The 15216-nt window shown below is 34.8% G+C and overlaps 2 protein-coding genes across 2 annotated transcripts; one reads left to right on the top strand and one right to left on the bottom strand.

Moving 5' to 3' along the window:
* The first annotated feature begins 4131 nt into the window (after positions 1–4131).
* Positions 4132–5016, top strand: LOC147295801 (uncharacterized). The gene has a single exon (XM_086234086.1). The coding sequence runs from the start codon at positions 4253–4255 to the stop codon at positions 4844–4846; it is 594 nt and encodes a 197-aa protein (XP_086090212.1). The 5' UTR covers positions 4132–4252; the 3' UTR covers positions 4847–5016.
* Positions 5017–5923: 907 nt separating this feature from the next.
* Positions 5924–11315, bottom strand: ORP4C (OSBP(oxysterol binding protein)-related protein 4C). Its single transcript, XM_086232455.1, has 7 exons — positions 11089–11315; positions 9291–9446; positions 8550–8795; positions 8310–8406; positions 6882–7173; positions 6356–6458; positions 5924–6249 (listed from the first exon to the last, which is right to left on the bottom strand). Exons 1-7 carry the CDS (start codon positions 11089–11091, stop codon positions 5992–5994), a joined length of 1155 nt encoding a protein of 384 aa, XP_086088581.1. The 5' UTR covers positions 11092–11315; the 3' UTR covers positions 5924–5991.
* Between the last annotated feature and the right edge of the window lie 3901 nt (positions 11316–15216).

The following is a 15216-nucleotide window of genomic DNA, read 5'->3' as shown; positions in this document are numbered from 1 at the left end:
ATGGTTTGATCAATATCTGTATTAGCTTAATATAATGTTGGTCTATTTTTAAGAGCTAAAATTGTGTAGACTAGTGATTGGTAACACATGCATGATCTCAAAGCTTTAGTTTGCCGGAAATCTTGGGTTTGAAAACCTCCGATCCTTATTCCCAACATTTTATTAGTTTGTAGGAGTATAGGTGAGACTATATATACCTATATGATTTTTTTCTCTTTCTCTCTCTCTACGCTAGGGATATATGATGTTAAGTAATTAATATACGATCAATTCTCTAATAGCTTTAGTTTTTATCGGCTCCATGTAAGCAAAAGAAGAACTCAAGCAAGCTAGCTAGATGAATGAATCAATGTAGTCTTCAAGAAGAACCTGAATTAAGATGTGAAATTAATAGAAAACCATACAAAACAGTCACTTTCAATAAATTCATTGATCATGTCATCATTGCTGTGTGGTATCCTTAATTTGCTTTTAAATCACAATATGGGTAGTGGCTACCGACTTCTGTAAACTTTTCTTTCTTTCCTTCTTTGTTTCTTACTTTATGGTAATGAAATTCATCAAGCTTAAGAGTCAAGACTACTTTCTGAGTCATCACACACTCAATTCTCACCAACATTTTGCCCATAACACGTCAATAAATTTTCCATGTTTTCCCAACTACTTCAGATAGCTACTAGCTAAGAATGGTCCCACTGATCTCACACTCATAATCAACCACAAAGCTAAAATCGAACTTTTGACTATTTCGATCAGACAATTACTTGTATAGTACTCTCTACTCCAAATTAACCCACGAAAAAGTTGATGGAATGTTTAAAATTATTAATCTGATAATTGATGAGGATGAAGGTAACCTAAATGATAATAAAGATTCTGTTAGATTAATCCCTATTGGAGGTTGAATTAACATTGAATTAAATAATTAATAGAAGTTATCATTAATCATCATTTTAATATCTCATTAAGTTGTGTCACTACAGATGGAAAGTACAGTAACTCATTCAATAATAGAGCCGAAGTATTTAAGCTATTAAGATGTATTCTATTTTATATTATGAAGATCTCTTATTATATAATGGAAAGCATAATATGTGATTAATATCTAATTAATATATAATTAATATCTCTTATACCAATATTTCCAAACATTTAAACTAGAGGAAATTACAAATTTGGTTTATTTATTTTATACTTAGTTCAATTTTGATTCACGATCTTTTTTAAGTTTAATTTTGGTCCACTTATTTTATACCTAGTTTAATTTTGATCTACGATCTTTTTTAAGTTATGATTTTAAATTCTTTTAGTTGTGTTTTCTTCAATTATAATTGAAATGTAAGTTATATTTCATCATTTTTTAGTCATAAGAACTAATTTGGAGTATTATAATCAAAGAGAATTGAAATATGATGAAGTTTGAAAAATCTGAAAATTTTCTAGGAAAAATTGGTAGTTTCGAGTACCATATTTTGAGACCAATTAACTTGGTTTTAGAACTATGATTTGAATAATCTTTATATGGTTGTAAAAGGAAATGTATAAATTTAAAACAAGTATATATTTGCAGAATGTTACTGAGCTTTAATAGGGTAAAAGGCGGGACAAATTTAAGAAAACAAATTTAGACCTTTATTGAACAAGTAGAATAATTAATTAACCAAAACAGAACTTAAAAAAGATCATGAACCAAAATTGAACTAAGTATAAAATAAGTTGACTAAATTTGAAATTATCTTTTAAACTATAAAGATGCAAGTCAAACAATTATTTTATATTATAAAAAGAAAGAAACATATAGAAAATACAAAAACATATATGGTTGTACACTTGTACTAGGTGGTGAATACCATCCTAATAATTTAATTTGCTTTATTGCAGCAATATTGGTAAGCAACTCATCTCAAATCTACTCACAGTACTCGACTTTTGGGTGAGCTCAATGAAAAGTTTAAGACTTTTTTTTTGTTGGGTACTCAAAAGTTTAGACTATTTAGAGTTAGGTTATATATGGTCCAAATTCGAACAAAACATCATCTTTAGGCCCCGTTTGGGGTTGCGGTAGAAGACTCAAAAGCTGATGTGGATGACAATTCTCAATCACCTACAGCAGTTTTGGTGTTTGGTAAAAAAATAAAAAACCGTTTTTTCTCACAATTTTCAACTCCTCGCAGCAAAAATAGAAAGCATGTTTCTAGGTGCTTTTGAAAGCTGCAGTGACTCACAGCAACAATGAATATATTATTTTACCCATAATACCCTCATTGATTTCTATAATTTTTATTTGTTTATTTTAAATTAAAAAATATGTTCATTATTAGTTATATTTTATATTGTGATAATTAATTATGATATTTTATTTATACGATTAAAATTATAATATACCTAAAAAAATAATAGGCATACTTATTTAATAATGTTGTTCTTAGAAAAATTAATGCTAATAAAAATTTGTAGTCAAAAATTTCAAAAACAAGTAAAAAAAAAAACATTTTATTTTTACCAAACAAATAAGTGAAATGCACTTTCAGCATTATGTCCATTTTAGTAATTATACACAGTCACAGCATTTTTATATTAACATTTACCAAACACTTTGATACTGTTTTTTGCACTCACAGCACTTTTGAAAACATAGTTTACCAAACACTCAACTGCTTTACGTTACAGCTGACTTTACTTCACAGCTGTTTTTTCGCACAGCAATACCAAACTGGCCCTTAATCAATAAAAAACATTGTTGTTAATGGGGGTTAGGGACCTTTGGGTGTTGTGGATACCCAATAATCTCTTTAAGAATAAATGGTGGAGAGTATCATGAGCTTAGGGAATGGATACCCAATAATCTCTTACATAGTACTCGTTTTGTGCTAAAATATATAGTTCATCAAATAAACTAATAGTTTGAAATGTCCCATATCGAATATTATATATATATATATATAAATGTAAAAGGGTTCATTCATCAATACGTTTTTGATACATATATACATATGATCATGATCATCATTCTCCAATTTGACATGACAGGTCTACCAACTTTTGAAGTAAACGATGCTTGTTTGGTTCGTGATCTGGCATTTATGGTTTTGATATAGTAACGATGCTTGTTTGATTAGTACTGAAGAAACTAGATGATGATATATATATAATTATTTTAATTTATTTGGGAGAGAAGATTAAAATTTAATACCTCTCCAACATTAGGGAAGAGAAATACTACTAATCAAAAATTGGTAATGTTGATTGTCTTTTATGTGACATCAAATGAGAGTCTGCATCGCATTCTCACATTATGCAAATATAGAAGTAAATTATGGGGTCGTAATTCTAATATATGGAGGTCAAAGCTAGAAGGTGGTCATGCCTCGTGGTCTACTAGTCTCCATCAACATTATTGTACACAATTTTTGTCTCACTCAATGGGGTCTTGCTAATACCCAAGCCCCACGGCTACGACGATATAGAAGTAAATTATGGGGTCTTGCTAATGTCGCATGAGTCATCAGAAAACTACAAATGCATCAATGACCCTTTTCAGGACCCCAACCAAAAGTTCTTGGAATATTGTGTCAGTGATTTCCATATGGTTGACTGGTTCAACCCCTCAGTCAATGGATCTACCAATTACAATCATGAATTGTAAAAGTTAAAACTGAAATTTATAATTCCAAAACCATAAAACTTGTAAATTTATTAATCAAATCGAAACTCCTTTAATTAGGTTTGAAGGGGTAAATTGTAAAATTGATACTCATCTGATTGATTCAGAAATGTTATAGTAACCCGAAATATTTTGAGTAGGTGCTCAAGGAGTCAAGGGGGGTTCTAGTGCTATTCTGGAATTCAAACACCACTCGAGTAATCCAAAACCTTAGGTCCTTAACATGCATGCTTTTGTAACAGTCAAGTCTTAAGATAAAGGTGGTCAATAACTCAGTGGTAGGGACTGATTACCCCTTTCTCACGGTTTGGTTAAATTATCTGGATCACTTAAAATAATAGTTTGCCCCCATTGAATTGAAATCTTCTACTGTGCCAAGAATATTATAATACACAATTTGCACTGCCCCACTTTATTTTTCTATAAAATCCAATTATATAGTTGGGCAGCTAAAGGTTGTAAATTTAAGCCAAAAAACTACACAAAGTCTACCTTCTTGAATTCTTATTATGAATTAGTCACATATCCACTTATATATCCCTCTCGAGGTGCTTGCCTTCCTTCTTTGTACGTATCTGACATTGAAAGATGGGTGCTTGCTTTTCTAATTGCAGAACAAAACCTGCATTCCAAAATGTGAGATTGGTTCATCTGAATGGCTATGTAGAGGACTTTGAGAACCCTATTCTTGTTAGCCAAGTCACTGGGAAGCCCCCAAAGCACTTTGTTTGTACTCCTACTCAGCTTCTGTCAACTGGGTCCAAGCCATTGAAGCATGACACCCTGCTTCAGCCAGGCCAAGTCTATTTCTTGCTTCCGTACTCAGCATTACAGGGTGATGTGTCTCCTCTGGACTTGGCCTCCATAGCAAGAAAGCTCACTGCAGCAGCAGCAAAGAGTAGGAGGTGTGAGGCTGGAGCTGGTGCTAGTGCTCAGTCTCCAAGGGCTAGTCCTTTGTTGAACCAATATTGCTCAAGCCCTGTATGGAGTAATTCCTCATCATCACCAGGAAGAAGTCCCAGCAGGTTTATGGAGCCGGACATGGGTCTGATGGAGTATGGGTCACAAAGGTCTTCTAGAGCAAGGTCATGGAAGCCTCTTTTGGACACCATTACAGAGAGGTCATTTAACAGGAGGACTGAGTCAGATTTGCAAGAGAAGCATGTGGAGGCAGTGAAATAGATATTTAATTTCATCAGGTACAGTACATAATTAAGTAAAGAAAGAAAAAAAAAAGAGAGGAACAATCTATGCTTGGTTTTTTTGTATTAGATATCGCTATGAGGCATTGGGATATGGGTGTAATGGGGGTTAATTTTCTTATGGGAAAATGGAAAAGAAAACTTTGTTGATCTTAGCTTTTGCTGGTTTGGAAATATCAGCACATCATGGCAACTGAAAGATCCTCAAACTTCTGGTTCATGTTCCTACTTTGGATCTTTCACCTCAGTTCTTACATTTTGAGTTATTTTTATAACTTTGAAATGATACAAATTGCAGGATTCTCTCTCTCTCTCTCTCTCTCTCTCTCTCTCTCTCTCTCTCTCGTCTGAATTTCAAGTTTTTCTTTGTTTGTTGGAGAAGAGTAGAAGATGGTTTTACAAGTCCCAATAATCTTAGTTTGTTGGATTCAAAAGGAAAATCCTGAATTAAATCCAATTATGTATGTAGCATATTTGGTTGAGTCTTTTGCAGATCATACTTAATTTGTGGTCATACATGATCAGTTTAGAGGTTTGAGGCAAACTTGTTCACATAAAAGCTCAAGTCAATACGTCTATGAGCTTTGTCACTATAGAGTTGTAATTTAAAGGTAACTATTGAACTTGGTACATGTACAAAACCTTGGTTGTCATGTTTCTCAATGAAAAACAGAACATGAAAGGCATAGTAATGAATGCACTAGGTCCGCTTCCAATTAATCTTTTCTTTTTGGTTAGACACTCCAATTAATTGATATTTAAATATTGGGAAGTTGAAAGGGACAACTTTGAGAAAGGACTACATTTTCTTTACCACCCCACCAATATTTGGAAAATCATTTAATTCCATCAGGGAGGAGGAGACACAGAATAAATGTGTTTATTCTGCAATTTCAACTCAGTTACATCATAACTGCAGCCACATGTTTTTAGGCATTTTCTCAACCAAAATAGTTTGGTGTACTTCTTCATCGACCTGTATTTGGAAACTCTGAATTCTAAAACCAAGAAGCGAAAACATTTAATTGATACCGGTAGGTTGTCTAGCTACTAACAATTGCATCAGCAACATAATAATCCAAAAATATCTATAAGTTAGGAGACATTTGAAGTTTCGGATGCAAATTATAATAAGGGTACAGATATAGGAGCTGGTGGGACCCACTTTTGAATAGGTGAGCAGTCCCACCCACCTTCTTTGCTATGATTCACAATAAAATGTTTAGGAGCCCAAGTTTCCCGTCTTGATTCTCTTTCTCTCAAGAGCTCCCTTTGTTTTTCCTCAACAGCTTTCTTTGCTTCTCTTGCTTTTTCCCAGTCTTTGCCAAGAATAGCTTGGCTCAGCACACCCCAAATCACAGCTGATTCACTTGGCCACACTCCCTAATCCAAATGAAATAAATATAATTCAAAATTATGAAATATATGAAGGCCTACATCATCAATGCAAGCTAAAAGGTTCAGAGATAGATAAGCAAACAGTAGTTACATTCGGATTGGTGACAATAGGAGCTTTCAGTCCTGAAATGGCTTCTTTTGCATTGTATATAACTGTTTCTTTCCCAGTGCTAACATCCTTCATTTTGACAGTTCTGCATTGAAATCAAAGAAAAACATCAAAACTAGATAGATTTGGATGTGAAGATTTCCAGAGACACATCACAGAATTCCACCCGAAAAAAGAAATGAAACAAATGTCACAAACATTTTTCAAGGCTAAAAATAACTGTTACTAGAAAAGCTGCTAGAGGTGTTTTCAGAGTGTAAGCATTCTATCAAATCAAAATCAAATGTTTCAGTTTAGAAATCTGCCATAAGCAATATGAGAACCATTTTACTTGTTATTGTTAAAGATTGTATGAGAAACTTGTGCCTATTAGCATCAAGGTGTAAGTAATCAATGTAAGTTCTGTTTTGTTTTCTTTCTTTTAAATATATCACTGTTCTTGATCTTTATGCACATAGCAGCAGTTTGAAAAAGAAAAATTGAATTCTTTGATGGAACCTTGAATTACCTATCCCACTGACCATCTATCACATAAAGAAGCTCCAATGATGATGAGTCGAAGATCTTTCCCTTAATTGATCTAGGATTTCCCCTAAGTCCCATAAAGGAACTGCTTCCATAATATAATTCAGCTTCAAGGCCGGTCTCATGACACCGGATTCTGTTTTCACCAACCCAAGCAACCCAAGGTAATGGGAGAAATTTGATGAAGAGTTTTGGGGAGTTCATTTCGTAAGTTTCTCCATGATTCAGGAGCTTCAGCTGCCTCTTTCCATGCACCTCAGTTTCCACTGAAGTACCTGCAGCATTGTTGTTGATCAGGAATAGGACATTTGAAAACCCAATAGAAGATTTAACGAAAATAAATTCATAGTCAATTAGCACAAAGAGTGTAATGTTATGACAGGAATGAAATCTTTGTAATTGTTGCTGAGCTGGAAGTTCTTAACTATATGAATATTATTAACAATTTTTAATTTGTTTCCAATAAGTACTATAGTAAAAGATTTGGTTGACTTGAAAACATACACACAAGTCACAACTAGATAATAGTAATGTATAAGGAGTTTAAAACATGTTTTAGGAACATATATAACATAAGAATTAAACACTGATAACATGGCAAGGGGCACTAAATAAAAGAACCCTATCAGACTGATATTGGGTTTAGCCTTACTGTTAAAAACTAAAATCACATCCTCTAGTCTGTTTCTCACGCTGATATTTTTTCTGTTTTGAGGTATTGTAACTAAGAACAGTTTTCAAATGAAATCAATTAGCACTTTCATCTAAAATGTACCACCAAGACTCTAGGGAGGCAGATTTTCAAACTGTATCAGAATGGGGAGTATTTTTTCTTTTCCTCTTTTTAAGAATTCAGTAACAAGTACAGGTTCTTTGTAAAAGGTCTCCTACATTGAAATATTTGAATTCTTTTTATCTCTCTCTGGAAGATAACTGCTATGTTGATAAATAGTCAGGATTGCAGACACGCATCACTAAAAAAAAGGGAATCAAATGTTTCTGTAGATTGGGATGGAGGACTAGAGCAAAAAGGTTAAAAGTTCATAGAGATGAAAAATACTTTGAGGTGCATAAAGGATCTTTTTTTACTTGCATATCGATAACAAGACTAGAAGCATTGGATAGAAAAAGACTTGATGCATTTGATTGGTGACTGTGCTCTTTTTTTCTTTTTTCTTTTTTTGGCCATGTTGTACTTAATTGTTTCTTAAATAGAAATAAACAATTGTGAGAATTGTGAGTGTTGTATATTTTTGCAGTTCAAACCAATAACACATGTTCAAGCTTGAAAATATTTTTGGTAATAACATTGTAAACTTGGTTTGTTAAATATGCGATGGCTACAATAACCAGAAAAGTTTCGCTTCTAATTATTATTCATCATTAATATGAAAATAAGAAATAGAGGTACCATAGAATTTCGGAGTGGGATGTTGACACCATATCATTTCAAGGTTTGCTTTCTCATCAGTTGCATGGAGAGCAGTAACTGGTGGGTGATGTGAAATCTGCAAGCATGAAATGGCAGGTAAGCAGGCAGTGGTGATATGCGTTCAAGCTTGGCCAGCATGGCAGCATCAATTTGAGATTAAGCTAATCCGGATGCAACGAATTTTGAGCAAGGATCAGCAGGAAATGGAAATACAAGTACCTGCTCAAGTAGAACATTGAGGCTGCCCCTCGAAACATGATGTGTTTCTCCAAGAATGGGGTTGTAAGGAGCTATTCCAAAGATCATAGGACGCAAAGTAGAAATGCTCCATGATACAACTGCGGTGAACCTTTCATGGGGGGTCTCCCCATTGTTGCACTTCCCCAACATATCATTACCAACGCAGTACACTGATTCGCCGAAGCACTGGAGGTGTGACTTTGGTATGTTGAAAAGAGGCGACAGCTGAATGTGCAAAAGGAGTACTATAAGGATCCTTCACCATTGAACATGTAGAATCAAAGAATCCACTAAACGTGTGAAATTTAGTTATTCATGACAGAATTGTATGAAAATTCACAGATGCAATATGTTAATTCTTTGTTGCTGGAAAATCTAATGTTCCTTAAGGATTGAAGATCATTGTGAACAATATTTGGTTTCAAATTACACATATGCAGGATGCTGGACTCAAACATGTCTAGAACATTGCTCACTAAAACATTTGGATGTTAAGTTTTCTAGCTTCATTGTGCACAAGATTTCTAACAATTTGGCTATTAGTTGTTGATCTTTGTTATAACAATAGAGTTGGCCTTAGCAACTAACTATTGGTCTGGTCGTATTTCTCTTCACAATCATAGAGGGATCTACATTCGAATCCCCCCTCCCTAAATTAAAAAATTGCTCGGGAGTTACAGATCGGAAAAAGAAAAAATGCTGGGGAGTCAATTAACTTGCCTGGAAGCGAGTGAGATCTGATCCTGGCCGTACATTTTTAAATAGACTTAGGACGCGCTTAAGTAGATTTGGAGCTCTGTAATCAACATCTGAATCCCCTTCTAATGACAATGGCTTTGTCAAAAAAATAACTCTTTCCTTCTCCTCCTCCGAGACCTGCACCACACCAAATCATTTCCCAATATTTTAAGTATTATTATTCTCATGAACTGATGAACCCAACTTCTCTTTTTGATAGCCTCATGAACCAAACTTCAAAGTTCAAACTTTGATAAAGATCTATAAAAAAAAAAAACTTCAAAGTTCAAACACACACAACATGACCAATATATAAGCAACCATTTATGTCCAATTAGTGGAGCATGTACATCGTATGTCATTGGCCAAAAGAAAAAAAAAAAAAAAAAAAATCTAATAACATGTTAGATTTTGTGTTACAGATATTTTTCAGATTGACGGTACGATTACATATCATATTGTCTAGTAAAAAAGTACTTTTGAACAAAAACAATGATAATTAATTTTCATCCCACATGAAATTTAGTTGCTCTCAGTGCTAGAAGCCAAGCCTAGGCTGCAGTCAATGCATGCATGGAATCATTTTCAACCCAATGCCACATTTTGGCTCTGCAGCCCAGAGATTCCCAGCCATTTGAACAGACAAAGTGACTAGGGTCCCACTTCCGGCCCATCAAATGACACAAAATAATGAAAATTCAAAAAAATATTTGAAATATTTTTTTTTACCAAAAAAGAAGAGGTCAAAATCCCTCCTTCACGAAAAGAACTCGGCAAATCCGCTGTGAGGATTTCGGACTCAAAAAAATTTGTGGGTCCCACATCGTTAGGTCCATTGCGTCCGTTCATACAAGTTTTACTGTTTTACAGCGTGATGGTTACTGAGGGATGAAAAATGTTAATTTCTATCCTACAAGAAAACAAAAGGCGAACGTAATATGTATCAACAGTTGCGTGACGATGAAAGGACGTTTCACTGAAAAATAAAAAAACAAACAAACAAAGCATGGGTTGGATGTGTTTTACCATGTCCGCACGTATATAACAACTAGCTTTGTTTTTTTTTTTTTTGTCATAACAACTAGCTTAAAGTTGCGTAGGAAATAAGTTTTTTTTTTTAAAGAGAATATATTAATTTGTACTATAATTTACCCGAAACTTTTATATAGAAAGCTTGCTTGAAAAATAAAATGGAAAGAAATGGAAGAATTGAATTGAAAGTTAGAAAAGGGTGTATTAGAGACAGTGCATGTGACATATTTGATCCTATCTTTTAGCGTTAAAGGAGTGCGCATTAAAACAAAGAAAAAGATGCCACCATCTCTCAATCCCAAAGCCATTTCCAATTTGAATTCCTTGCGCACAAAACAAAAACCCAAAATTTAATAAAAATGCTGGTTAATTGGCTGAGGTTCCAATGACCAATCAAACAGTTTATATAATATAATAATTGAATCGCAGCAAATTGCACAAAGTGGGTTTCTGGGTTTGAGTCTTGAGTCCTGTAAAAATGGAGTTGAGCCCATGATGAACATATATGATCAAGTAGCTAGCTAGATGTTATCATAGAAGAAGAGGAAGACAAACTTATTAATGGTGGGTTTGATCTCTCCAACTAATTCTCTGATCAACTGGACACAAATTAAGATATATATGAAATCCAAGAAACACATGCATACATATGTACCCATCAAGCAATTAATTAATCATTCAAAAAATACCATTTGAGCCAGAGAGAGAGAGAGAGAGAGAGAGAGAGAGAGAGAGAGGTAATACATACCATTTGAAGAGAGTACTGAAGACAAGCTAGAACTGAGCAGATGGTAGAGAGAGAAGGAGAGTACGTAGTAGCTGGAGGCTGGAGGTATTCGTTGAGATGGATGTGGGTGTTTTAAATTGTAAAATGGATGAATTAGTAGGAGGAATAGAAACTGAGGGAGGGAAAGATGAAGTAATTAAAGTGCTTAACGAAAAAATAAATATCTGGCGGAAACTAAGAGGGGGAGGTGTGTTTGGGTTGGTATTGTTCTAGTAACGGGCAAAAAGCGTTTTTATAAAGCCAAGCTTCGGAGAGCGAGAGGGAGTTGTTGGACATTGGTGCTAAACTACTAGTAGCTAGGGATATTAATTTATGGGACCCCTCATTAATAACTTTGAGGGCTGCTATTTGCACACCCTTTTTTTTCTTTTTGAACACCCTTTTTCTCTTTTTTTCTCCTACACACCCCACACACTTACTTCAAATTCAAAATCTCTCAACACACACCCAACCCATTACTAAAATACCCTCATTTCATTACACACCCTTCTTTCTTTTCCTCTATTTTTTCTCATGTTCACACCCCCCTTCCCCTGTTTTTTTTTTTTTCTTCTTCTTCTCCAACCCTCCCCCAGCCAGCCCCTCCACCCAACCCACCTAGCCCCTCAACCCCCTCACCCGACCCACCCCTCCCTCCCTCCCTCCCTCCCTCCCTCCCCCCTCCACCCAACTCACCTAGCCCCTGCATCGACCCCCCCAGTCTCTCTCTCTCTCTCTCTCTCTCTCTCTCTCTCTCTCTCTCTCGCCCAAGCAAATAGCAAAAAAAAAAAAGGGTGGCAGGTGATTCGGCAGACCAGTGCCGAACCTGTCGGTTTCGTTCGACAGGTAACCGCCGAACGAACTTTTTTTTTTTTTTTTGTCTGCTTGGGCGAGAGGCGAGACCACCACCGGTCACCTCCTCATTTTCTCTCATCTCTCCATTTCTCTGTCTTGTCTCTAACGGGGAGGTGGTGCTGCCGGGGAAGAGAGGAAGGTGGTTTGGGTTGGGTGTTGGGAAGAGAGGAAGGTGGTGCTGCCGGGAAATGAGTTTGGACTGTTTGTTTGACAATGGACTCTGCTTTGGGACATGTACGCGAATAGAACCCAACACGGGTCACTGCTCTGCCTTGCACCGAGGTTAAGGTGGTAGCCAAGCCAAGCAGCATACACAGTAATAGAATGGCGGAGGTGGAGGACTTTTGGTTCATTTTTGTGTTTGCTATTCAATTTCAAGAAGAGCTAGACAAAATGCTGTGTTCTCAATTTTGTAAATACTAGCTCGAGTTGTTTGTGATGGAAGTGGTTTGGGTTGTGAAGTGTCGAGTATGTATGGGCTGGGTGGAAGGTGTTGTGAAGTGTCGAGTTGTTTGTGCAGGGAGGGTGCGGGAGGGAAGGTGGTGTAGGGAGGGTGCGGGAGGGAAGGTGGTGGTCGGGTGAGGGGGAGATGGGCTGGGTGGGTCGGGTGAAACGGGGGGAGGGAGTGAGGTGGTGCAGCTGCATGCGGAGAGGAGAGAGAGGGATTGAGGAGGGTGGCCGGTGCTGCATGCGGGGAGGTTGGTCGGAGAGGGAAGGGGTTGAGGGGCTGGGTGGGCGGGGCTGGGGTGGTCGGCAGAGATGGTAGAGAGAGGGAGAATGGTGGTGGGCGTGGCTGTGCAAGCTTGAGAAAGATGGAGGGGTGTGTACGGGGGGGGGGGGGGGGATGGGAATGGGGTGTGTGGGTGTGTGGGTGAGGGGAGGGTTAAAGTGGTATTTTTCTTGAGGCTTTTTTTTTTTTTCAAAAGGGGTGTGCAAAAAGAAAAAAGAGGGTGTGCAAATAGCAGCCCTCATAACTTTTTATGGAATTTTAGGAAAATTTTAATGATTCCTTACCAAATTAAGATAAAGATAAATTTCGGATAAGTACAATTATTTTATATTACATGTTAAACCGATTGACATAGTGAGATCACATAACGTATTGTTATAATCTAAGAACAACAAAAAAGTTTAATTACCTTCTTCTAGTGGCAAACAATTAATAATTTTAATCACAAGTACGGTCAATAATGATATTAAGCTAAAAGACAATTTGTGCCCGTCCATCAGTGTACTCAGACAGCCTAGCACTCGGGCAACTGCATTTGCATCTATTTTTTCTTGATTTTCTGCATAAATCTTAATACTTGTAGGGTTTACTATGATTTTTTTTATAGTTAAAAAATTATTGGTTAAAAAATTAATAATTAGTGATTTTTATTTAGAATATATAATGTGGCTGTAATATTGTAACTCCATATGAGTAAAATTTTGTAGATGTCGAGAGATTATCTATATGAGTAATGAAATTATATGTTTTTTATCCTTATAATTAAACCAACAAAAAAAGGAATCCACCGAAATGATAAAAGTCTCAAAGTTATATTATATAACATAATATGAATAATAATTGTGAACCAAAAAGCTAACAACAAGAGATTATACTTTATATGGTAAACGCGCCAAACTTTTTCCTAAATGGAAAGAAAAAGCAATAATAATCCTAATTGGAAATAAAACAAAACATTAAAAAAAATTTAGAACACTTTAAATGCTGTTTTGTTTAGTAAACAACCTTATTTGGCTAAAATCACTCATGTTTGACAGCATATCGATCATTTGATGAATGAAATTTAGTGAGCAGTTGTGATGACTCGATATCCTAACAATGTAAATTATGATTGGATTTTTGTGATAAGAATAATAATAACCAATTAGATATTGGTCTGATAATATATTTTTTTTTTGTGCTCAATCTCCTTTTTTGCCGGATTCGTGGCCGGAGGTGGCCAGCTCATCTCTTCCTCTCTCTTTCTCTGTTTCGCAACCTTCTTGCCGCTTCTGAATTCATATTTCATAAACAATGATTCTTAATACTAAAAAGATATTGGAAAATATCTCCTTGACCCTTCTGAGTGGTATTCATTCTGGTACGTTCGGCTCTTGGAATCACATCCAGAATCTATTCTTACAAATAAAAAATAGAATAATTAATATTTATATGAAACTAAAAATAAAACAATTATAATATATTTATTTATCTATAAACTGTTGGCTGATTGCTTGCCAAATGGAAATGGAAGCGTGGCGTGTTGGGCTTTATTTTCTCCATTTGACTAACCTTCCATATTAAGGCACTGCTCTTCTCGTTCCAAACAGTATCATAAAATTGGCCACTCATCTCAGACACGCTTTTGTAAACAAAACGGAAAGTACAGACTACACAATGATATAAAATTTAAAAATTGTGTTAGAGAGATATTATGCCTCACAATGAATATATTATATCCACCATCAGTCCATCACCTACTTCTATTTTTTTTTTTTACTATCATTATTGGCTATTATTGCCTATATTAAAAAAAAAAAAATTATTGGGTATACGCTACTAATGATATAATCAATTCAACATATAAAAATATTATTAAATAATATTTATTAAAAATATTATTAATAATTATTATCAAATAAATAGATAATAAATCTAATTATTTTAAAATTATTTTTTATGATAGTTAGATAAATAAACGATTTTCAATTCACTTAATTTTTTAGAGAAATGATCTTCTAAAGTATAATCTATAAAATAAACGGTACTGATTATAAAATTATATTGCAAAATAAAGAGTAGAAGAAAAAAGATAGAGAGAGAAAGTAGCTAGCATTTTTTTTTTTGTATAATTAATAGTAACACAACTACGTGGTATAATTAATTCACGTATTATAATATGAGTAAAAAGCAGATTCATACTTGTAAGATATTTATTAATAACATTCACCCATATTACAATATATGAATTGACTATATTATGTGGCCGGGTTATAGTTATACATAATAATTTCTCATTAATTACACCATTAATTTGGATGGAGGAAGATGAAGCTGGCAATTGAAAATTTGCAACCATTAATGACTCTAGACCCCATTGTAAGATATCTAACTGTATACTACTATATTGACAACATCATTTTATAAACAAATTTAAAGATGGTAACGGTATAACATTAATATTTCGGTCAAAGATCGTATAAAATCGATCATAAAGTATTATTCAAATTAAAAAGAGGCAATCATTTTTGTTTTTTGAAGGGAAA

Source organism: Dryas octopetala, chromosome 2, assembly GCF_963921425.1.
Source record: "Dryas octopetala chromosome 2, drDryOcto1.1, whole genome shotgun sequence".
In the NCBI taxonomy this organism is placed as follows: Eukaryota; Viridiplantae; Streptophyta; class Magnoliopsida; order Rosales; family Rosaceae; genus Dryas; species Dryas octopetala.
Note: the sequence above shows the minus strand (reverse complement) of the source record. Positions and strands in the feature narration are given on the sequence as shown.